At 57.9% G+C, this 21,799-nt stretch overlaps 13 protein-coding genes across 13 annotated transcripts; 5 read left to right on the top strand and 8 right to left on the bottom strand.

Annotated features, from left to right (window-relative positions):
• Nucleotides 1-139: 139 nt before the first annotated feature.
• On the bottom strand, nt 140-1,659 carry KL911_005046 (uncharacterized protein; the record flags this gene model as incomplete). Its single annotated transcript, XM_043200405.1, has 2 exons — nt 140-1,585; nt 1,648-1,659. 2 exons carry the CDS (start codon nt 1,657-1,659, stop codon nt 140-142), a joined length of 1,458 nt encoding a protein of 485 aa, XP_043052191.1.
• A 131-nt stretch (nt 1,660-1,790) lies between these two features.
• Nucleotides 1,791-2,729, bottom strand: KL911_005045 (uncharacterized protein; the record flags this gene model as incomplete). Its single annotated transcript, XM_043200404.1, has 1 exon — nt 1,791-2,729. One exon carries the CDS (start codon nt 2,727-2,729, stop codon nt 1,791-1,793), a length of 939 nt encoding a protein of 312 aa, XP_043052190.1.
• Nucleotides 2,730-2,880: 151 nt separating this feature from the next.
• KL911_005044 (uncharacterized protein) lies at nt 2,881-4,362 on the top strand (the record flags this gene model as incomplete). Its single annotated transcript, XM_043200403.1, has 1 exon — nt 2,881-4,362. The coding sequence occupies one exon, from the start codon at nt 2,881-2,883 to the stop codon at nt 4,360-4,362; it is 1,482 nt and encodes a 493-aa protein (XP_043052189.1).
• A 389-nt stretch (nt 4,363-4,751) lies between these two features.
• Nucleotides 4,752-7,325, bottom strand: KL911_005043 (uncharacterized protein; the record flags this gene model as incomplete). The annotated part of the gene is made up of 1 exon (XM_043200402.1): nt 4,752-7,325. One exon carries the CDS (start codon nt 7,323-7,325, stop codon nt 4,752-4,754), a length of 2,574 nt encoding a protein of 857 aa, XP_043052188.1.
• Nucleotides 7,326-7,416: 91 nt separating this feature from the next.
• KL911_005042 (uncharacterized protein) lies at nt 7,417-10,176 on the top strand (the record flags this gene model as incomplete). The annotated part of the gene is made up of 1 exon (XM_043200401.1): nt 7,417-10,176. One exon carries the CDS (start codon nt 7,417-7,419, stop codon nt 10,174-10,176), a length of 2,760 nt encoding a protein of 919 aa, XP_043052187.1.
• Nucleotides 10,177-10,210: 34 nt separating this feature from the next.
• Nucleotides 10,211-10,711, bottom strand: KL911_005041 (uncharacterized protein; the record flags this gene model as incomplete). The annotated part of the gene is made up of 1 exon (XM_043200400.1): nt 10,211-10,711. The coding sequence occupies one exon, from the start codon at nt 10,709-10,711 to the stop codon at nt 10,211-10,213; it is 501 nt and encodes a 166-aa protein (XP_043052186.1).
• A 47-nt stretch (nt 10,712-10,758) lies between these two features.
• Nucleotides 10,759-11,133, top strand: KL911_005040 (uncharacterized protein; the record flags this gene model as incomplete). The annotated part of the gene is made up of 1 exon (XM_043200399.1): nt 10,759-11,133. The coding sequence occupies one exon, from the start codon at nt 10,759-10,761 to the stop codon at nt 11,131-11,133; it is 375 nt and encodes a 124-aa protein (XP_043052185.1).
• Nucleotides 11,134-11,207: 74 nt separating this feature from the next.
• KL911_005039 (uncharacterized protein) lies at nt 11,208-11,824 on the bottom strand (the record flags this gene model as incomplete). The annotated part of the gene is made up of 2 exons (XM_043200397.1): nt 11,208-11,539; nt 11,623-11,824. 2 exons carry the CDS (start codon nt 11,822-11,824, stop codon nt 11,208-11,210), a joined length of 534 nt encoding a protein of 177 aa, XP_043052184.1.
• A 228-nt stretch (nt 11,825-12,052) lies between these two features.
• Nucleotides 12,053-13,670, top strand: KL911_005038 (uncharacterized protein; the record flags this gene model as incomplete). The annotated part of the gene is made up of 2 exons (XM_043200396.1): nt 12,053-12,066; nt 12,209-13,670. The coding sequence occupies 2 exons, from the start codon at nt 12,053-12,055 to the stop codon at nt 13,668-13,670; spliced, it is 1,476 nt and encodes a 491-aa protein (XP_043052183.1).
• Nucleotides 13,671-13,936: 266 nt separating this feature from the next.
• Nucleotides 13,937-15,084, top strand: KL911_005037 (uncharacterized protein; the record flags this gene model as incomplete). The annotated part of the gene is made up of 2 exons (XM_043200395.1): nt 13,937-14,606; nt 14,723-15,084. 2 exons carry the CDS (start codon nt 13,937-13,939, stop codon nt 15,082-15,084), a joined length of 1,032 nt encoding a protein of 343 aa, XP_043052182.1.
• Nucleotides 15,085-15,094: 10 nt separating this feature from the next.
• KL911_005036 (uncharacterized protein) lies at nt 15,095-17,362 on the bottom strand (the record flags this gene model as incomplete). Its single annotated transcript, XM_043200394.1, has 1 exon — nt 15,095-17,362. One exon carries the CDS (start codon nt 17,360-17,362, stop codon nt 15,095-15,097), a length of 2,268 nt encoding a protein of 755 aa, XP_043052181.1.
• A 520-nt stretch (nt 17,363-17,882) lies between these two features.
• KL911_005035 (uncharacterized protein) lies at nt 17,883-19,139 on the bottom strand (the record flags this gene model as incomplete). The annotated part of the gene is made up of 1 exon (XM_043200393.1): nt 17,883-19,139. One exon carries the CDS (start codon nt 19,137-19,139, stop codon nt 17,883-17,885), a length of 1,257 nt encoding a protein of 418 aa, XP_043052180.1.
• Nucleotides 19,140-19,161: 22 nt separating this feature from the next.
• KL911_005034 (uncharacterized protein) lies at nt 19,162-21,696 on the bottom strand (the record flags this gene model as incomplete). Its single annotated transcript, XM_043200392.1, has 1 exon — nt 19,162-21,696. The coding sequence occupies one exon, from the start codon at nt 21,694-21,696 to the stop codon at nt 19,162-19,164; it is 2,535 nt and encodes an 844-aa protein (XP_043052179.1).
• Between the last annotated feature and the right edge of the window lie 103 nt (nt 21,697-21,799).

Genomic DNA, 21,799 nt, shown 5'->3' with positions numbered 1-21,799 from the left:
TGGTCGTGCGCGACTCGAGAAAAATTAGCGATGTCTATAAGATAAGTGAATTTCAATCTTCCGGCTTAGATCTTGCGCAGCGATGGACCAGTACAGCGACAAGTACCATCCAGACTTTGTCCCGGGCACGATCAACATTTTAGTCCACCAGCTGGACCGCGGCCAGGTCACTGTGGAGGACCAGTCGAGCACAGTCAAGACCACCAAGGACGGCATCGTCCTGCATCCACAGCCGTCGGACTCGCCCAACGACCCGCTCAACTGGGGGTTCTGGACCAAGGCGTACCAGTTCGCGCTTCTGGCGTTCATCACCGGGTTCACGGCGGCCACGTCGAACGACGCCGGCTCGACGCAGGACTCGCTGAACGAGCTGTACGGCATCTCGTACGACTCGATGAACACCGGCGCCGGCGTGCTCTTCGCGTCCATCGGGCTCACCACCGTGATTCTCGGGCCGGCCTCGTCGCTCTACGGCCGCAAAATCAGCTACGTCATCTGCATACTGCTCGGCCTCGTCGGCGCGGTGTGGTTTGCCCTGTCCAAGACAACCAGCGACACCATCTGGTCGCAGCTGTTTGTTGGCGCGTCTGAGGCCTGCGCAGAGGCCCAGGTGCAGCTCTCGCTGTCGGATATGTACTTTTCGCACCAGCTCGGCGGAGTGCTGACCGTCTACATCCTGGCTACCTCTGTCGGAACCTACCTGGGGCCTTTCATAGCCGGCTTCGTGGTCCAGTACACCACGTTCCGGTGGGTCGGCTGGATCGCCGTGATCATCTCGGGCGTGCTGCTGGCGGTGATGTTCCTGACGCAGTACGAGACGTACTTCGACAGACAGCGCTACATAGGGCAGATCGACTCGAGAGAGAAGCGCGAAAAAATGGACGACAAAACTGCCGACTCGCACTCTGGCAACCGCTCCGACGTGATCGAGGTCACCGGCGTGTACGGCACGGGCGCGGGCGAGCCGCGGCTGCCGTACTGGAAGCGCGTGCAGCTGATCACGCCGTCGGCGTCGCTTGTCGGGCTTGGCGCCAAGCAGTACCTGCAACGGCTCGTGCTCATGCTGCGCGTGTTCTGGTTCCCGCCCGTGCTGCTGTCGGGGCTGCTTTGGGGGCTGCAGGACGCGTTTCTCACGTTCTACCTCACCACAGAGGACGACCTGTACTACGACGCGCCGTGGAACTACTCCGACACCGGCGTTGCGCTGATGAATCTGCCGTGCGTCATCGGCGCCCTGATCGGGTGTCTGTACGCGGGCTACTTCTCGGACTGGTTTGTGATCTGGAAAGCCAAGCGCAACGGCGGCATCCAGGAGGCCGAGTTCCGGCTCTGGTTCCTGTTCCCGGGCGCCATCATCTCGCCGCTGGGGCTGCTGCTCTTCGGCATCGGCACAGACAAGCTCTGGAGCTGGAAGGTCACATACACCGTCGGACTGGGCTTCATCGGCTTCGGCTTCGCCACGGCCGGCGACATCGCCATGGGCTACCTCATGGACGCGTACCCGGAAATGGTGCTGGAGGGCATGCTGGGCGTGGCGTTCATCAACAACATGATCGGCTGCATTTTCACGTTTGCCTGCTCGCCGCTGATCGACGCGCTCGGCACGGTCCGCACATACATCATGCTGGCCGTCATCGACTTCGGCACGTTCCTGTTCATCATCCCGTTCCTGCTGTACGGCAAACAGATGAGGCGCTGGACAAAGAAGTACTACCTCAGCTACGTGGAGCTGCGCGATGCAGAAAGGAGCTAGGGTTCAGTTACGTAATCAGAAAAAGACCGTCCTTAAACTAAAAGTTGTCCTCCTCGTCGTTGTAGACGGGAACGCCCCAGTCCGGGTTCAGGATCCGTCTGCCCTTGGTCTTGTACAGCGCCGAGATGGCGTCGGCGGTCTCGTCGTCCAGGTCGACGACCTTGATGTTGGCCTCGATCCGCGACGGAGTCACGCTCTTTGGCAGCACCACAGTGTCTCTGTGCAGCGCCCACGAGATCACCAGACAGGCCGGAGAGATGCCCTTCTTCTCGGCGAGCGCAATGATGTCCTCGTCCTTGAGCAGCGGCGAGCCAGTGCTGCCCAGCGGCGAGTACGCCTCCACAACAATGCCTTTCTGCTTGCAGTACTCGAGCAGCTGGTGGCGCGGGTAGTATGGGTGCATCTCGACCTGGTTGGCTGCAGGAACGACCTTGGTGGTTGGCGCAGAGAGCAGCTTCTCCAGGTTTGTCTTGGACATGTTCGACACGCCCACGGCCCGGGCCTTCTCCTTAGGCAGCTGCTGCATCAGCTCCCATGTCTTGACGAAATCCCAGTCTTTGTCGAGGGCTGGTTTTCCAGGGTTGTTCGGATCCTTCGGGAACAGCTGTTCCTCAGCGTCTGGTGGAGGCTTGACAAAGGGAACAGGCCAGTGCACCAGGTACAGGTCGACGTAGTCCATGCCGAGTCTCTCCAACGAGCCGTTCAGCGCAGACAATGGGTCTCTGTGGTTGGTGTTCCAGAGCTTGGTGGTGATGAACAGCGACTCTCTAGGGACGCCCGAGTCCTTGATGGCTCTGCCCACGTCCGCCTCGTTGCAGTACACATGGGCGGTGTCGATGTGTCTGTAGCCGGCCTTCAAGGCGGCCAGAACTGAGGTGTACGTGTCCTCTGGCGACGCCTGCCAGCATCCGAGGGCAATTGAAGGGATGGAGGCGCCGGTGTTGAGCTTTTGGGTCTTTGTGCAGATAGAAGCCATTAGAAGTATTTGACAGGAAATTTACGTGCACAAAAAAGTTGCGAGATAGAAATACCTACAGCTGTGGCAACTGTCCCAAAGGGGCAACTCCAATCACGCAAAAACGGTTATGTAATTGTCCACATAATTATTTTGTTTTATTTCAGCTCGCATGTCGCTGTTCCAGGAGATCGAGCTGCCAACTGGCCAAAAGTACCAACAGCCCCTGGGGCTGTTCATCAATAACGAGTGGGTTGCCACGGACACCACTCTCGAAACGCTCAACCCGGCTACTGAGCAGGTTATCGCCAAAGTGTACGCTGCCGGCGAGAAAGAGGTCGACGCAGCCGTCGCCGCAGCGCGAGGCGTCTACCAGAGCTGGCTGCAGGTGCCGGGCGAGGAGCGGGCGCTCAAGATGCTGAAACTCGCTGATATCCTCGAGCAGAACGCGGAGCTGGTCGCCGCGGTCGAGGCAATGGACTCGGGCAAGCCGCTGCACAGCAACGCCCGCGCCGACATCGACGGCGTGGTGGAGTATCTGCGGTACTGCGCCGGCTGGGCCGACAAGATCCACGGCAAGACGATCCCGCTCAGCAACAACCGGCTCGCCATCACCAGGAGGTACCCGCTGGTGGTGGGCCAGATCGTGCCGTGGAACTACCCGCTCTCGATGTCGGGCTGGAAATTCTGCCCGGCGTTGGCGTGCGGGTGTCCGCTGGTGATCAAGTCGAGCGAGCTGACGCCGCTGTCGCTGCTGCTGTTTGCGCAGTACGTCAAGGACGCCGGGTTCCCCGCTGGCGTGTTCAACGTGCTGTCCGGGCTGGGCTCTGTGGCCGGCCAGAGACTCGCCGAGCACCCGGGCCTGGACAAGGTGGCGTTCACGGGCTCGACGGCCACGGGCGCAAAGGTGATGCAGAGCGCGGCAGCGAACCTCAAGAACGTGTCGCTCGAGTGCGGCGGCAAGTCGCCGCTCCTGGTGTTTGACGACGCCGACCTCGAGCAGGCGGCCAAGTGGGCCTCGTTCGGCGTCATGTACAACTCGGGCCAGAACTGCACGGCCAACTCCCGCGTGCTTGTCCAGGACAGCGTGTACGAGCGGTTTCTGGAGCTGTTCAAGAAGCAGATTCTCGAGGACTGGAAAGTCGGCGACCCGTTCGACCAGAGCGCTACAATGGGGCCCGTGATTTCCAAGGCCCAGTACGACAAAATCCAGCGGTACATCGAGTCGGGCAAGAGCGAGGGCGCGCGGCTCGTGCTGGGCGACGAGCCGACCGGCCAGAGCGCCGGCTATTTCATTCCGCCAACGGTGTTTGCCGACTGCAACCAGAACATGACTATTGTCAGAGAGGAGATATTCGGGCCGGTCGTGGCGGTGGCAAGATTCTCGTCCGAGCAGGAGGCCGTGAAGAACGCCAACGACACGATCTACGGTCTCGCCGCCATGGTCTTCTCTAGGGACTTCCACAGAGCACACCGCGTGGCCGAGCAGCTCGAGGCCGGCTCTGTGTACATCAACTCGTCTAACGACGAGAACTGCAGGGTGCCGTTCGGCGGCTTCAAGATGTCCGGCATCGGCAGAGAGCTCGGCGAAAGCGGCATCGACCTCTACACGCAGTCCAAGAGCATCTACCTCAACATTGGCAACAAGCTCTAGCGCCTGCTGTGTCCTGGCTGTGCAAGAAAAATATGTATCCAAAAATCTAGTAAATATTTTATTCATGTCCCGCCATCAGCTCGACCTGGTGCTATGTCTCAAACAGCCCGGCACGGCTGTGGGCCGGCTGTGCGAGAAGTGCGATGGTAAGTGCCCCGCGTGCGACTCCTTTGTCAACGCGGCCCGCCCGGCGCGCATCTGCGACGACTGCGCGTTCGGGTCTGCCCGTGAAAAATGCATCATCTGCGGCCTCCCCGGCATCAGCGACGCATACTACTGCCGCGAGTGCGTCACGCTCGAGCGCGACAGAGACGGGTGTCCGAAAGTCGTCAACATCGGGTCCTCGCGCTCAGACATGTTTTTCGAGCGCAAAAGACTGGGCAGGTGAATCACTCCTGCAGAATGTCGATCGCCGTGACAAACTCCTCGTCCTCGGACTCAGAGCGCTGCTGCTCCAGATGGTCGTACGCGCACTCGCAAATGTGCCGGAACAGCGAGTTTCGCGACAGCTCGAACCACGTCCACTCGATCTTCACGGCGAACAGCTTCACGCCCGCGTGGAGGGTTTCTCGCGTCTTGGCCTGGAACGGCGTCAGCAGTGAGACTCTTCTGATCATGAAGAAGAAGTCCTGCAGCGATTTTATGGACGCCTCGATCGCCTGGTTCAGCTTCTCGAGCCGCTCGGCAGCGGTGAGGACTCGCAGGTTGATCACCTCGGCGATCGACGCGTCGGCAAACGGCAGGTCCAGCTTCTCGATCGGCAGGTTCACCGGGTCCAGCGCGGAGAGATAGTTGATCGAGTTGATCCATGAAATGAGCTCGTACTGGTTGTCCACCATGTACACGTCTTTGGAGTGTTTTCCATAGATGTAGAAAGTGCAGTGTTGCAGCTGCGACGATTGGGTATCGTTGACGAGGCTGTCGAAGTATACGTTTTTGCGCATTCGCATGGCGAATGCGCCGTTCGGGATCGTGAAGCTCGGTTCTGGCGACTCCAGTATCGGCGTGTTGCTTGTCTTCTCCTCCAAAACAATCGTTTTCTCGCGTTTGGAGTTCATCACGTACTTCATCTTGAACTGCGAAACGTTCTTGAAAAAAAACAGCCCCACCGACGTGAGCACGCAGAAATACCGTTTCCAGGACTTGTAATTCGAGAGCAGTTTAGTTTCCTGCCGCGTCAGCATGCCAATCTTAAATATACGCGTAATAAGATACTCTTCGCCAGTGGTTTCGCAGTTGTAGTTAATCACCTCTGTCCTGCTCCCCAGCAAGTAGGCGGCCTTACTTTTCGCAACCTTGAGCAGCATCGAGCAATGGCTGCCTTTTAACGTGTTCAGAACGTTGCCCAGCAAACGCTCGTCCAGATACTCTTCATCCGGCACGGTTTGCGACCCGATGATGTCGTCTGGGTCATACTCGGCCGTGCTGAGCAGGAACGGGTTCTTGAAGTCAAACGGTACATCCATCTTGAGCTCGCTCGCGTTGTGATTGATGATATACTCGTAGGGGTCGATCGACACGCTGCTCCAACGGAACGTGCTGCTTCTTTTTCTGGTCAGTATGACTTGTGTCGCAGAGGACGCAGCGCCGTTCAGAAAACTCCCAGACGGATACGGCAGGGGCGTCTTGTTGACGAGGCCCTCCAGTATTCTATCGCTCTGGTCTTTGGTGATGTTGGTGAACGGCGTGTACGTCACGTTGTCGTAGTAATACTCCAGCACCGCTTTAATGCTGATTTTCGACAGCTCGCCGTTTTTGCCCCAGTCCTCGTTCTGCTCAAGCGTGGCCAGCAAATTGTCGACGAACTCGTACTTGGCCATTTTCTTTTTGTTATTCTGGTTGAACCTGTCTGTGTGCAGCATGATCAGTGAGTACGTCAGAATATAGCAGTAGTCCTCGTTTATGCCGGCGTCCCGGTGTTGCGCGCAGTAATGGCGGCTGAACTCGTAGATGACCCTGTCAATCTGCTGGGTCTCCTTGGGCAGCTCGTTGATCATGAGGAACTTGCGCAGCGACAGATCGAGCGGTTCTTGGGAGAAGTCGAAGTAGCGTGCTAAGAACTCTCGCATGCACTGCTTGAAAAACTCCGACTCGTTCGAAAGCAGCAGACTGGCTATGTTGGTGACGGGGTAGTTCTGGAGCAGTCGGTCAAGGTACTGCGCAGGCGTTTCAGAGTCCTCAACCGTGAGCAGTTCTGCCAGGCTCTGTTCCACGAACTCCTCCAGCCTGCTGGACGAGGTGGTCCGGGATGTGGGCGCGTACCGTCTCATGAGTCCTGTAAGCGAATTGAGGATTCCCGGGCTCAGCTCGCGTCTCTCCTCGTCCAGAGCATTGAGCGTCTTCGACCGCTGCCGGGTGATCTTGTTGGACTCGGGCGAGTCTGCCGTTGTGTCTGTGCGGCCGCTCGGGATGCTGGACGGCTCCTTGTCTTCGGACCCGTCGTTCATCGAGTGCGACCGGCGGTACGAGGGCCTTGACACCTTCAGAATCATCTCGTCCTCGTCGTCGGGGTCTGGGGAGAGCGTGAACTTGACGTTGGACGGCGAGGCGGGCTTGGACGACGACTCAGACAAGCAGGAGGGCGCGTCCAGCATAAGAATGGACTTTGTGCGCTGTTTGATGCGCGACAGCTGACCGTTGCTCTTGTCTGAAATAAGCGAGCTGCTGGATTCTAGACGGAGTTCCAGGGACGACGAGTCAGAGGGCAAGGACCGCAGCGGAGGCGCCGACGCGGCCCCGGACGGCTGGGCGTTGGCAGGCGGGGTGTCGGGCAACTTCAGGGACGACGACGAGAACCGGCGCGGTAAGAGCCACGATGCCGGTCGTTCGCGCGACCGGGCGCGCACCACAGGCTTGATTTTGGACTTCAGAGACCCCCATGAGCTTTTCCTCGACCGCGAGTCCGGCGCCGGGCCGGTGTCTGCGGTGGCCGCAAAAGTGATTGTTTTTTTTTCATCACCCATGGAGTGTCATGAGTTGAACAAGACAAAAATAATGTGAATTATTTGAATAAATTATTTTATTTTATTTTATTGTTAATTCACTCTATGGCCCATGAGTGCCTTTGGTTCTGCCCCAGCGTTATCTGCTGCTGAGGAACACTTTCTGAAAAAGGAATTGATTAATCTAGAGCTCACCAAGGAGATCAACAAGCTCTCGCCAACCTACACTGATGCGCACGGCCTGCGCCGGTTTGGCCCGCCTTTCAGGATGTACGATCCCCGCAGGCCGCCTGCGATGGATCGCGAACGGCTCGAGGCCGTCGCAAACGGGTATGTGGCCCAATTCGACGCCGAGTTCCCTCTTCTGCGCTTCATGTTCACCGAATTCCTCGTCACGTTTCCGTTTATCAAAATGCACCTGGAAAGACTGGAGAATGAGCACGAGCTATGGGACAAAGTGCAGGTGTTCTGGGAGATGTGGCGGACAAAGAAGATCAGCAACAGCAACGACCGGGGGGAGCTCAGCAAGCGCAAGCTGGCGGTGCACAAGCTGCAGTCGCTGCTGCTGACGTTGTTCAACTCTGCTATCCTCTGTCGCGGCGACGAAGAGTATTTCAGAACGAGCGAGCACAGAAACACGTACAAGAAAATGAACAAGCTGACGGCGGGCGAGCTGACACTGGAGCAGCGCGAAGACGAGAATTACGTGAACGGCTTGCTGATCAACGTCGTTGGCGTGACTGTAGCCAGGGAAACAAAGGCCCGCTATTTTTTGGGCTCGAGCGAGTCGAAATATTATAATTTCATCATCAGAGTGCGCACGCAGGACGGGAAAGAATGGCACGTGAAACGACGGTATTCGCAGTTTGCAGAGTTCGACAAGACGCTCGGCAAACTGTTTCCCGGCACAGACCTGCCTGTTCTGCCTGCAAAGACCAAGGCCAAGGTGGTTCTCTCGTCCGCGGCCGAAACAGAGCAGCTGGCACAGGGCGCGGACGCCGTGGACGTGGCGGAGCTGGAAGAGCTGTTCATGAGCGCGCTGCGGCGCACATTCAGCGAGGAACACGACGAGAGCGACAACGAGCACGAGTTCCCGCGCGAGGGTCTGCGCATGGCTCTGCGCGGCTACCTGCGGGCGCTGGTGGCTTTGCGGCCGGTCTGCGAGAGCGCCGAGTTCCTGGAGTTTATTTCGGCAAACCGCGTTCGGCTGACGGTCGAAGAGCAGCACGACATTGAGCAGCGGCGCCAGCTGGAATTCTACACCGTTCTGCAGCACTACAAGTTCCAGCAGGAGACGCTCCGTGCGGTGACCCAGCTGGAGACACAAATGGAGGAGCTCAAGGAGGCACTGTATTCTGACGGCTTTGCGTACATTTTCAAGCAGCTGGAGACGAAGAGCACGTCCAGCGAGCTGTCAAAGCCGCTCCGGTCGCTGGTCCAGCTGGTGCAGATCGAGGTTGCGTCGACAATATACGAGCTGCTGGTTGGCAGCGACAACTCGCGCGAGACGCTGGGCTTGGTGAAACGGCTGCACCGGCTGTTTCCGTACGGTTTGGTGGCCACGATTCTGCGGTTCACGAACCCGATGCAAATCGTCAAGAAGCTGATAGACTTGTTCACGTTCCAGATGCCTGTCGGGTTCGGACGCAGAAGCCGGTCGCTGCTGCAGATGATTTTTACGGGAGTCCTGAACGACGACCTGAAAAAATGCGACAGAGAGCTGGGCGGGCTGCACAGAGCAGTGCTGCGCAAGGGAGAAAAATACGCCGCGTTGCTCCACAAGGTCGACGCGTATTTTGCCGCGTCGGACGAGACGGTGCTGCAGGTGAAGAAGACGGCGCAGAAAAGCGGACTGGGCATTTTCCCGGCGCTGCTGCTGAACAACAACGACCTGTCGCCAAAACTGGACGAGCGGGTTCTGCTGGAGGTGCTGGATGCAATGAGAAAGTCCAAAACCGACAGGAACACGGTCTACTTCCTGCTGCACTCGTACTTCAAAACGAGCTTGCGCCGGCTCGACAAGATCGCGCTCAAGGAGCTGTGGGACGAGCCGGAGCTGATCGACCTGATCAAGGAGCTGCTGGCGATCTTCTTCCAGCCGCTGATCCGGCTGTTCAAAAGCGCGCAGATCCACCTGTACATCCCGGTCGTGCAGCGGTACATGAACGAGCTGATCCAGCTGGCAGAGTACTTCCAGAACGAGCACTTTGCGCCCAACGTGGTGGCCAGCTTCATGGGGCTCCAGGAAAAGTACCAGGAGGCGGTGTACGGGTTTATGCACAGGCTGTATCTGCGAGACATGGAGCAGCAGGAGGGTCTGTTTGCCGGGTTTCTGGGCTGGTTCAACCGGTTTGTGTCGTTCGTGCGGTTCGTGCGGGACGGCCACGAGGAGCTGGTCCTGGATCTGAGCTCGCTGGGCGTCGACGAGGGCGTGAGGAAGGAGCTACGGGCGATACTTGCGGAAATCGAGGAAAAACGGCGCAAGTACGAGCAGCTGGCGCAGCAGCCGCCGCAGACGACGCGCACGCAGGTGGACGCGAACTGGGAGAAGGTGAATAGCAGGATGCTGGGGCTTGCAGGCGACGTGGCAGACCTGGACCGGCTGGGCGAGTACGTGGGGCTGAGCAGCGAGGACCTGATGGAGCTGAACGGAGAACTCGACGCGGAGGAGCCGGCGGACGGGTTTTTCCACGAGATGGACACGGCAGCGTTTCTGCGCGCGGTGCAGCAGGTGAGCGTGAGCGACGAGGAGTTCCGCAAGAACGACGAGACGGGACAGTACAGGTGGAGCCACATAGCCGGGCTGGAAGGCCGGTTCCGGCCGCAGCTGGCGGCGGTGCTGGCGGCGTGGAGAAAACTGGAATCTGAGTAGATTGGTACTTATATATAAACAAGCAGGAACGGGTCTAGTCCTGGTCGAGCGACGGAATGCTGTCCTGGAGGACGTTCATCACGCTTGCTGGGGGCTGGATGGCGGTGAGCATCATGATCAGCTCGTAGATGTGTTCAGGAATGGTTCTTTGGTAGATGTCCAAGATTCCGGTCGGGTTAGGGTAGACGGCCAGGCCTTTGTAGAAGTGGATGGCAGCCTCGATGTCCTTGCCCTCGAGAGCACTCATTTGCTCGCCGATGGTGACCTGGGTCATGAAGAATTTCTCCTTCTCGGCCGCGTCCTTAGGCAGCGGCTCCTCTGCGAGCGACTGGTTGAGTTTCTCCTTGAGAGCCTCCAGTTTCTGCTTTTTGTCGGCCTCGGCCTCCTGCTTGGCCTTTTTGGCTGCTCTTTTCTTGTTTCTGACGATTTTCTTTCTGAACTCCGGGTTGTTTCTTCTTGCGTAGTCGAAGTAGATGCAGTAGCCGACGGCGGCGGTGGCGACTGCCAAGAGGGAGTATCCGAGAGCTCTGGACATGAGAAGTGGAAAAAATAAATAAAAAAAATGCAAGAAAATTTTACGTAATGGGCGTGGGCAAGAGAACGAGTTTGCGGGCCAAGCTGGAGAAGCGGGTCAAGAGCGGCGGCGTGGCGAAGCCTGCCGAGCGCGCCGAAAAGCGCAAGGACGACTCGCTGGTCTCGAAGTCGGCTCTGCGCCGGCGCAAGCGCAAGATGAAGGAGCAGCTGAAGCCCAAGCTGGAGGACCTCGCACGGGCGCTCGAGGAGGTGCCGGCGACGGCGCCGCAGCCCAAGCGTGACCACACGCCGAACCCACACAAGCGTGGGGCAAAACTAGTGGAAAAGGCGGAGATTCAGCGGTTCGGGGCGGTGCTGAAGGACGAGCAGTTCAGAAAAAGCCCGTTCGACGCCCTCAAACGGGCTATAGCAAACAACAGCTAGCAACAGCCAGCAGGGGCGGGATACGGACAATAAATACGGAGTTATGAATAAATAGAGCGGTGGAAGGGAGTCGCCTAGTCACCTAATAAATAGCCGCTGTCGCGGGCCCCTAGTACGCCCGGTACCACATGCGGTGCGTCTGGTGGGCCATGATCTTCTTCTGCAGCCGGAAAATGCCGTACATCAGAGCCTCCGACGACGGAGGACACCCCGGCACGTACACGTCCACAGGAACTATGCGGTCGACGCCTCTCACCACGCTGTAGCTGTAATGGTAGTAGCCGCCGCCGTTCGCACAGCTGCCCATCGAGATCACCCACCTCGGGTACGGCATCTGGTCGTACACCTGGCGAAGTGCCGGCGCCATCTTGTTTGTCACGGTGCCGGCCACAATCATGATGTCGGCCTGGCGCGGAGACGCACGGAAAATGATCCCCAGCCGGTCCTGGTCGTACCGTGGCGCGGAAACGTGCATCATCTCGACGGCACAGCAGGCCAGGCCGAAAGTCACTGGCCAGAAGGAGCTTCTTCTTGCCCAATTTTTGAGCTTGTCGAAAGTGGTAAAAGCGTAGTCCAAAGAGTTCGACAGAGGTAATTCGGAAAGCACAGGGCGGTCGACCTCGAGTTGCGGCTTGGCTCGCAAAACAGAGGTCGAAAACCTGGCCAGTTGTGCTGGTCTGATGAGCTTCATGTAAATGAGGGGAACCAAAGAAGTTTGATTACGAAATCATCTGGGTAATGGGGAGGGAAAAAATGGGCTGAGATAAGCACGGCGACGATCGACGCCAGTCTGCGTCGCACCAGCCCTACACAGTGCAAATCTTTGGTGGGCGGTAGTGCGGTGCCAACTTAAAGTTTGTGATGAAGTGCCCGAAAGTGGAAAAGTAATGGTTTTTGGGCAGGCTAGTCCAGAATTCCCATGTTGGGCAAAATGTAAACAATCGTAATTAGATATCCGCATTGGGGAGGTATGGCTGGATACGCAAATTACAAGCCTCGGGAACTCCCTGATGGAGCGAAACGGCGTCCAGAGAGCAGGGAGGGGCGCCAGCAGTGTTCCGGAGCCCCTGTGAAGGGTGCGCATTCCAACTGGCCAGAGACGTGGCGAAAATTTTAAACTTCTTAAATTAGGGCTTCTGCACCTGCGAAATCAGGATATGCGTTCCTTTTGTGCAGCCTTGCCAAAGGCTTTGCGAAATCCCCCTTGTTCTAGATCCAGTATAAAAGGCATGCCATTTCCCGCCTTTCATTTACCCAAAGCAATGAAGCTGTCGTCTTTTTCTCTCGTTGCTAGTTCACTTCTCTCGCTCGTGGCTGCGGCACCAGTCACTCTTCTGAAAAGAGACAACCGTTGGGACTACAAGAACGACAAGATCTACGGTGTCAATATCGGAGGATGGCTCGTTCTCGAGCCTTACATCACCCCTTCCTTGTTCGAAGCTGTCTCCTCAGACGTGCCTGTGGACGAATACCACTATACGGAGGCCCTAGGAAAAGAAGAGGCCGAAAGACGTCTTCAGGAGCACTGGTCCACGTGGATAAGAGAGGAGGACTTTAAGGGTATGGCAGATGTCGGTCTTAATTTCGTGAGACTCCCGATCGGATACTGGGCGTTCCAGCTTGCAGAGGGAGACCCTTATGTGCAGGGCCAGCAGGAGTATCTGGACAAGGCATTGGAATGGTGTGCTAAATATGGACTAAAGGCTTGGGTCGACTTGCACGGTGCGCCAGGCTCCCAAAACGGCTTCGACAACTCCGGCAAGAGAGGCGAGATCGGCTGGCAGAACACCACGGGCTATGTGGATCTCACGATCCAGGTCCTGGATCAGATCGCCTCGAAATATGGAGGTTCCAACTACTCTGACGTGATCATCGGCATCGAGCTGTTGAACGAGCCGCTGGGCTCGAACCTCGACTTCGACGAACTGGTGGACTTCTACAACAAGGGCTACCAACTGGTCAGAGATAACGGAAACGCTCCTGTTATCATCCACGACGCGTACCTTCCGGACCACACCTTCGACAATGTGCTCAACACCGAACAAGACCCGAACGTTTGGGAGGTGATCGTCGACCACCACCACTACCAGGTGTTTGACGTAGGATCTTTGAGCCAGTCTATCGACGAGCACGTCTCGACGGCCTGTGGCTGGGGACAGTCCGAAAACACCGAGTACCACTACACTCTCTGTGGAGAGTGGACTGCCGCTTTGACCGATTGCGCTAAATGGTTGAACGGAGCAGGCAGAGGTGCCAGATACGATGCCACTTTCGGTGGAGGAAACTACATTGGTTCCTGTGATCAGCTTTACACAGCCAACTACGACTACTTCACTCCGGAAGTGATTTCTAATTATAGACGTTATGTGGAGGCACAGATGGATTCGTTCCTGTACGGCAAGAACGCAGGATGGGTGTTCTGGTGCTGGAAGACCGAAAACACCATCGAGTGGGACATGCAAAGACTCATTGGTCTGGGCATTATCCCACAACCTTTCGACGACAGACAATATCCGAACCAATGTGGATTTGACTAGAGAGGTTGCGTAAATTTCTCACGAAAATGATATATATATTTTGTAAATTATCAACAATAACAGTTTCTGGCATTAATTTATGAGACTAGGCTGAAACGCGATCGCGCCCCAAAAAACACCTTTCAATTCCGGACGTCCCCCTTTCGGATATTTCGACTTGCGTCACCTCATGCAACATGTGTAATATTTTAAGATTTAACATAGTCGCGTCGATTTGCGTCGATCAGGCCAAATAAAATAAAAATCATTATTTTAAATCAAACATTATGAACCCTCCTGATCTGTGTCCCATATGTTTGGACGATCTTCCCGATCAGGACCAGATCATTGTGCGGGAAACCAGGTCCGCACAGCACCTCGCCCGTACAGTGCCCTGCCACCACTATTATCATGGGTTTTGCATTAATGAATGGGCCCAGAAGGCAAACTCGTGCCCGCAGTGTCGGGCAACTTTTACCGACATCGAGCTCATTTCCGACAACAACGTGTACCAGTCGAACCCGGTGCCGGACAGAAAGCAGACCCCAGAACCGTTCGAGCCGGTTGTTGAGAGCACATCTCTACACCAGCACTCCCACTTGAACAACCAGCTATGCTGTCTGTGCGACCGGTCAGGCGCCGGGGCGTTTGCGATCTGTCGCGAGTGTTCGAGCGGCTACCACACGGCGTGCCTGGGGGTGATTGAAGGCGCGCAATTCCACTGTCCTGTGTGCGACTCCTTGCAGGATGCGAGCAGCGTGATCCCGTCTCGTGGGGGCAGACGGGGGCAGACTTTTTTGCAAAGCGTGCGACGCCAGATCAGGAACGGGCGTCAGCGGCAATTGGGCGTGTATGTGTCCCGAGACGAGCCCGACTACGTTGCCCTTGTGGATGAGCAGCGGAGTAAGCAGACGGTGACGACGGAGGACATTGCGTGGCGGGCACTGGATGCGCTGCGTGGGGGTAAAAAAACGGGTGTTGTGGATGCCACCCACACCGGCGGCTTCGAGAAGTTTAAGCGGCCGAAACGGGCATCACGCAGGCGGCAGCTGTCTACTGCGGCGCTGGCCGAGCACAACAAGCTGCTGGGCGACCGTGTGCGCGAGGAAACGCCGTTTGCCCTGAGCTTTACGCCGAAATCGCTTATCCAGGCGCTTCTGCTACGGCCAAAGCTGAAAAGGCTGGGGTTGTCTTTTACCAAGTATACACAGGTGAACAAGGCGGTGTCGCGCCACCTGTACGGGCTCGTTTCCGGCCGTGCGGAGTATGTTGTGTGGCTGAACAAGGTTGCGGAGCTGGTCGAGCGCGAGGGCGTGGAGAAACGACGGTACGCCGAATTTGTGCAGCGTCTGAACGAGCCGGACCGGCAGATGGCGCGGCAGATGGCGGAGGAGTACGCTGTTACGGTGGACGAGATGGTTGCAAGACTGCTTAGTAACGAGTAATTAGAATTTCATGAGCGACGATAAGATTTCGAAGGCTCCACCCAAAGAGTGGTCCTGCTGCTCGTCCGGTAGCAGCAGGTGGTTGCTATCGACGATGCGCGCGTCTCCACCCCCACATATCACCACCTTGGAGTCGAACTGTAATGCCTGTACGTGGACGTTGATGAAACGGCCCGACGTGAGAGTCTTCTTGGCGTTATACAGCCGTGTTTCTGCGTGCTTCCATTGCCGCGTAGCAAAGTTGAGCACAAAGAAATCGTACACATCACGGTTGATTCCGGGCCCCACGTTCTCGCTGATCGTGTCAAAAGCCCTCTCTGCAATGTCCAGGTATTGCCTTGCGGCGTCCCCACTGTACTGGATGGCCAGCAGCTTGTCGTCAAGCTGATACCCACGCAACCCGCCGATCACCATGAGTTGCTGCCCATCGCTTGCCGACGCGTGGCCACACAGTTTTAGCGGCTCGCTGTCCGACTGTTTAACAGTACGCACGCTCGTCCACGTTTCCGTGTTGAGGTCGAACCACCACATGTCACTCAGCACATCCACTTTCGAGTATACGTGTTCCGACCCATCTTCGGCAACCACTTTGATATGGAGGATGCTGGAGCCACCAAACACCACGAGCGAGCTCGAGCGCACCGCGAGCGACGAAAACTGCGACGCCGCAGCGTTCGGCGACGACCGCGGGGTCTCCTCCGTGGATGACGGGGTCCTGCTCCTCATTCGGCCCTCGTATGGGAACAATGGGCGCATGTTGACTCTTTCTGTTGCCGACAAGGGCGATGAGGAGCGCAGCTGGGCCTGCAACGACGGGGTGGGCGACGGTGATCGGGCCTCGTCCTGCAACCCGGTGAAATGGCGGTAACTTTTCGGCTTGGGGTGGCTGATGTGGGGATGCTGCTCGGCCCACTCGCCCTCCGCCATCTGTTCCAGATCGGTAGTCTGCACAATGTCCATGCTGAAGAAACCACGCGGTTTGGGCCACTGCGCGTCTGTTCCGTGGCGGAACAGGCCCTGGATGACTTGCCGTTTTTCCTGGCCCAGCGGCTCTCCGTTTGCATTGTAGCTGAAACTGAATCGGTCGTTGAGGATGTCAGGGTTCCCCACAAGGGAGCAGATGGTTTCCGTGGAGAATTCAAGCTGGAACCCCCGCGAAGAAGGGTCTGTTGTGTTGCTGGCCGACAGCTCGCACTTCCACAGGTCGTTGAGTGCCACGAGCCTATTTGAATGCTGTTCGATTTTGTAGCCACCCATCACGAAGACAACGGCGGGGCGCGGAAACCGGGAGTGCGAGCCAATGGTGGGGTCGTGGGAGGGTCCAGAGTGGAGGCTCTCGTCGTCGTTCCGTGAATTGTTCTGCTCGATGGTGATGCCTTGGATTTTGTGGCCGAACCGCGGGATGTAGTGCGGCAAAATGGTGGATATGGACGAGCTGAGGATGGCCTTGAGCTGTGTGAAGACCTGGGTGCGGATATCGAACATCCAGATAGCCGTTTGCGGGGCGAGCGTCCTGGTGATGTGGACGTGGCCGTCGCGCTTCTCTACGTGGGTGTGCAATTCAAACCCTGCGTGGAGCATAAAATGGTACGCGCTGATCTGCTGCAGGCCCGAGCACAGCAGCGGCGGGGGCGTCTTGACGCCGTCGAGCTCGCACGTCTTCAGCAGCGTGCTTGTCTCCGAGTTGTACGTGTACACGTTTTTGTTCGGCCGCAAAGCGAGCGACGTGAGCTTCGCCTTGCTAAGTGGGGCGGGCAGCTCGTAGTCGAAGTGCATGTGGATGTTGGCTGGCGCGATGGAGAAGTCGTCGGTGAGCTCGCGCAGGTACGTTTCATACTGTGCGGCCGGCATGAGCTCGAGCCCGCCAAAAAGGAGTATCCGGTGTCCCATGCGCACGACAGAGTGGTGGATAAGGTGGGGGAAGCTGTCGCCGGCGAGCAGGTCGGGGAAGTTCACGAGGTTGCTGGTCTCCAACGGGCGCTCTGCGGCCGGCTGGTTGGGGCTGTCGGCGGTCAATTCCTGCAAATCCACCTGTGCTGAGTATAGGCGGTGCTCTTTGTAGTACCTGGCCGTGGCGGAATCCGAGTACGGCTCGAACAGAAGGCCGTCAGTGTTGAGCTTGGAGTAGTACTGGTAATACTGTTGGTGGCGCGCGCTCGTGCGGAACTTTGCTCTGTCGTATTTGCGTGCGAGGGGGAACTCTTCGTACCGGGGCAGTTGCACCGGCGGCACCACAAATGCCGGGGCCTGAGCCAAGTACGAGTCCATGGTGAATAATTGCTAAAAAATTTGTGCGCAGCTAGAATTGAACGTGGGCGGGGGAAGGGAAAAACACAACCGCAGTTTACAGTAGACCAAGTACCCGCGCCGTCTTGTTAACGTGGGGGTGCACACTGTCCAAGGCTGCCGCTTTCACGTCTGCAAAAAAAATGGTAAGATCTCTTTGTAAAGCGTGTCATCCTTATGCAGGGGCCATGCTAATCTTCTCTGTATTTTTTCGATTGACCAAATGTCCCGAAGGACAGGGAGTAGTGTGGAGGCGGGGATACATACACAAAGACTCCGGGATGGCCTTCCTGGCCAGCCTCCGACCTCTCCATCCACCGTCGTTTCCCGCCGCCCCTCGCAACACAAGCCCTTTTTCCTCCTCCCCCTCCAATCATTTTCGCCAAAATATTGATTCAACTATTTTTCTCTCTTTATGTCTTCTCCCTCTGAAGTGCTCCAACAAAACGCCACGGCCGGAGTCAATCTCAAGGCCGTCACCGTCGCCGGCGGCGAGCCGTTTTCAGACAACTTCTTCACCAAGCTGCTGTCGCCGTTGCTCTCGTCCGCGGACCTCACCGTCGGCCAGCTCAACAGCAGGTGCCAGTCGGCCCTCGAAAACCTCGCCCTCACAAACTGTTTCGACAGAGTTGCGGCCCAGGTGGAGCCCGCCGCGCAGGACCCACACAGCCCGCTCTGTCTGACGGCGAAATTCGACCTTGTCCCGGCAAAACTGGCCCACACCACCGTCGGCAGTGTCTACACCCCAGAGGGAAACCAGCTGGTGCTCAATTACATCAACAGCAACACGTTCGGCAACGCGGAGCTGCTGCAGGTGTCGTCGCTGGCCGGACTCGTGCCTCAGTCGCCGGTGCGGCTGCTCAACGTGCTGTACAAGGCTCCCATGGTGGACACGTCGCTGAAGCTGTTTGCGGACGGGTTTGTGTCGAACGCGAACGACGCGCGGTTCCAGTCGGAGCAGCAGTGGGTCGGCTCGGGCACGCTGGGCGTGGAGAAACTGAAGCTGTTCGGCAGCTTCACCACAGCCGTCTCGGCAGCCATCTCGCTCGTCAAGAGACGGACGCTCCGCGTCAGCGACGGCGCCAGCGACGAGATCAAAACCTACGCGGGCGACCACTTCAAGGAGTCGGTGCTGCTTTCTGTCGCGTGCGACAGCCTCACGTACCTGCCCGCGTCGAACAACGCGCTCCCGCTCAACGGGGTCCACTGGAGTCTGAAAAACGAGCTCACGGGCCTCTCCAACACCAGCCCAGAGAGGTTCGTCAAGCTCGAGTCGTCGCTGCAGCTCGTCAAGTCGGTCCTCAGGCACAGCCTCACGCTGGACTGCCAGCTCGCGGCGGGCCACATCGTCAACCTCGCGGGCTCCAAAACCATCCACTACCACGACAAATTCTATCTCGACGTGCTGGGCTGCAAAACGCTCGGCTACCCGAGCCTCAGCGAGACCCGGTTTGGCGGCACGTCCTACGTCAGCGCCAACTTGAGGCTGCTCTCCAGACTGCTCCTGGTCGACCCAGCGTACCCGCTTCGGCTGTACGTCGACCTCAACGGCGGCCAGGTGGCCTCCGACCCGGCGCAGCTGCTCCGGTGGCGCTCCGGCGCCGCCTTGGGCCTCACGTACAAGGTCGGCTCCGTGGCCCACTGCAATGTCTACTACGAGCTGCCGGTCGCCGGCCGCGGACGCTCCGGGCTCGGCTTCAATGTGGCTCTCTACGGCGACTACTAGCGCAGAAACGTCCGGGTCTAGACTCTCTAGCATACTATAGACAAGAATTGTAGAACTACTTCTCCTCCCCCTCCCGCTCCTCTTTCTCGGCCAGATACTTGTCGAAAGCGTCGTTCTTGTTGGCAAACGGCCGCTTCCCCAGCAGCCGGATCATGTCCTCTCTCGTGATCACCTCTTTCGCGAGCAGCTCCTCGGCAACAAGTGCCACCTCCTTGGACTTTTCCGTCAGCAAACCCTTGCACCGCTGGTAGCACTCGTCCACGATGCGGTGGATCTCCGAGTCGATCAGGCTCGAGGTCTTGTCGCTGAACGGCTTCGTCATGTCGTTGCCGCGGTCCACGTTGTAGTTGACGAGGCCCACTTTCGGCGACATGCCGCACTCCAGCACCATTTTCTGCGCCAGATTCGTCACCTTCTCGAAGTCGTCCGAGCCGCCGCTCGTGACAGAGTTGAAGTGCAGCTCCTCCGACACGCGGCCGCCCAGCGTCATCGTCATGCGGTCCAGCAGCTTCCGCGTGCTGTACAGATAGATGTCTGGCGGCAGGTACTGCGCGTAGCCCAGGGCTCCCTGGCCGCGCGGCACAATCGACACCTTGAGCAGCGGGTCTGCGTTCTCCAGGAACCAGCCACAGATGGCGTGGCCGGCCTCGTGGTACGCCACGATGCGCTTCTCGTCCGGCGACAGCAGCTTGCTTTTCTTCTCTAGCCCGGCAATCACACGCTCGATCGCCTGCTCGAAGTCGTGCAGGTCGACAAACTCCTCGTTGTGTCTCGCCGCGATCAGCGCGGCCTCGTTGCAGCAGTTGGCGATGTCTGCGCCCGAGAAGCCCGGCGTCATTGTTGCCAGCCGGCCTTTGAGGTCGTCCAAGTCAGCGCCCTCCTTCAGCTTGATGCTGCGCAGGTGCACGTCGAAAATCGCCTTTCTGCCCTCCAGCTCCGGATTGTCCAGATAAATCTTTCTGTCGAACCGGCCCGGCCTGAGCAACGCCTGGTCCAAGACGTCCGCGCGGTTCGTGCCCGCCAGCACCACCACGTAATCCGACGTGGTGAACCCGTCCATCTCGACAAGCAGCTGGTTCAAGGTGTTTTCTCTCTCGTCGTTGCTGCCGGCAGCACGGCCTTTCGACCGCGACTTGCCGATCGCGTCGATCTCGTCCACGAAGATGATCGAGGGCGCGTTCTCGCGCGCCGTCTTGAACAGCTCGCGCACCCGCGACGCCCCGACTCCGACAAACATCTCCACAAACTCAGACCCAGAGACGCTGTAGAACGGCACGCCCGCCTCGCCGGCCGTCGCCTTCGCCAGCATCGTCTTTCCCGTTCCCGGCGGACCCGTTAGGATGGCGCCGCGCGGGATCTTGGCGCCCAGACGCTCGTACTTCTCCGGGTGCTTCAGAAACTTGACAAACTCCATAATCTCCTCCTTGGCCTCGTCGCAGCCCGCCACGTCGTCAAACTTGATCTTGACACTTTTCTCCGCGTTGAACCGCTTGAACCGGTTGCCCGGCGCGCCAAATAGGCCGCCGCCTATGCCCGGAGCGCTGTTGAGCATCTTCTTCGACGACCAGATAATAAACGCAAACAACAGCACCGTCGGCAGAATGTTGTACAGCGCCTTAAACACAGACGCGTTCTGCACATACACCACCGGCAGCCGCAGCTCCTCGGGAACCTTGTTCTCCTCCTGTGCCTGCTTCAGCTTCTCTTCAAACACCTGCACAGAGCCGATCGTGAAGTAGTACTCGGTGCGCGCGTCGTGCACCGGCTGGCTCCGGCCCAGCTCGTTCATCACCACCCGCACAAGGTTGTTGTTCACCACCACCAGTTTCTCCACGTAACCTTTGTCCAGCAGCGACGTGCGGAAATCCTGCCACGTGATCTCGCGCTCGTGCGACTCCAGCGAAAAAAGATAGTACGTCAGCAGTCCCGTCGAGACCCAGAACAGCAGCACATCGGGCCTCAGGCCGGGCCCCATGGGGCCCATGGGGCCCATAGGCCCCGGGGAATTTCCGCCCCCGCCCGCGGCTCCCTTCGGCGGACTGAACTTGCTGCCAAACAACCCGTCCTTGTCTTGCTGCTCGTTGAGCTGCTCCTGCTTCTCTGTGTGATAGTCCAGCAGCGACTTGTGGAACTTGTGCACGTTCTCCATCTTCTCGCCTGCACGCGTGGCCATCTCGTCCGTCAGAATCGTGTTGATCATCTTCGTCGAGGACGGCGAAATAAGCCCGCCAATCTCGTACTTGTCGAACAGCTGCTTGATTTTCTCCTTCTGCTCTTCCTCGCTCAGGTCCTTCTTGTACCAAATTTTCTTCAAATCAATCAACAGGCTCTCGGCCTCCTCGTCCGTCAACTCACGATCGCCGTCGCTGTTAAACTTCTTTGACGAGTTGAAACGAACACTGCCAGGACGAATAAACCGCATGGTCGGCCGGACAGTGCTCGGCACCCTAAACTGGGCTAAATTGGCCGTCTGGGACACCGGCTTGGACACCGTCTGGGACACCTGCCTGCTAACAAGTAAACGGGCCCCACAGCGCAAAAAAGGGACGTTCCGGGCCGGAATTGGCCGGCAAATTCGTGTAACAGACATAAACCTAAATATCAGCGGCTGGCGTGTCAAAATCGCGGTCGTACTGCCAGCTAACCTTTCTCCGTCTAGGTTTGCCACTCTTAAAAAACTACAACATTACTGA

This window comes from Ogataea haglerorum (genome assembly GCF_019207285.1).
Source record: "Ogataea haglerorum isolate 81-453-3 chromosome Unknown 81-453-3_NODE_18_length_154056_cov_99.240163, whole genome shotgun sequence".
NCBI lineage: Eukaryota > Fungi > Ascomycota > Pichiomycetes > Pichiales > Pichiaceae > Ogataea > Ogataea haglerorum.
The sequence above is the reverse complement of the archived record's forward strand: the minus strand, read 5'-3'. Positions and strand labels throughout refer to the sequence as shown.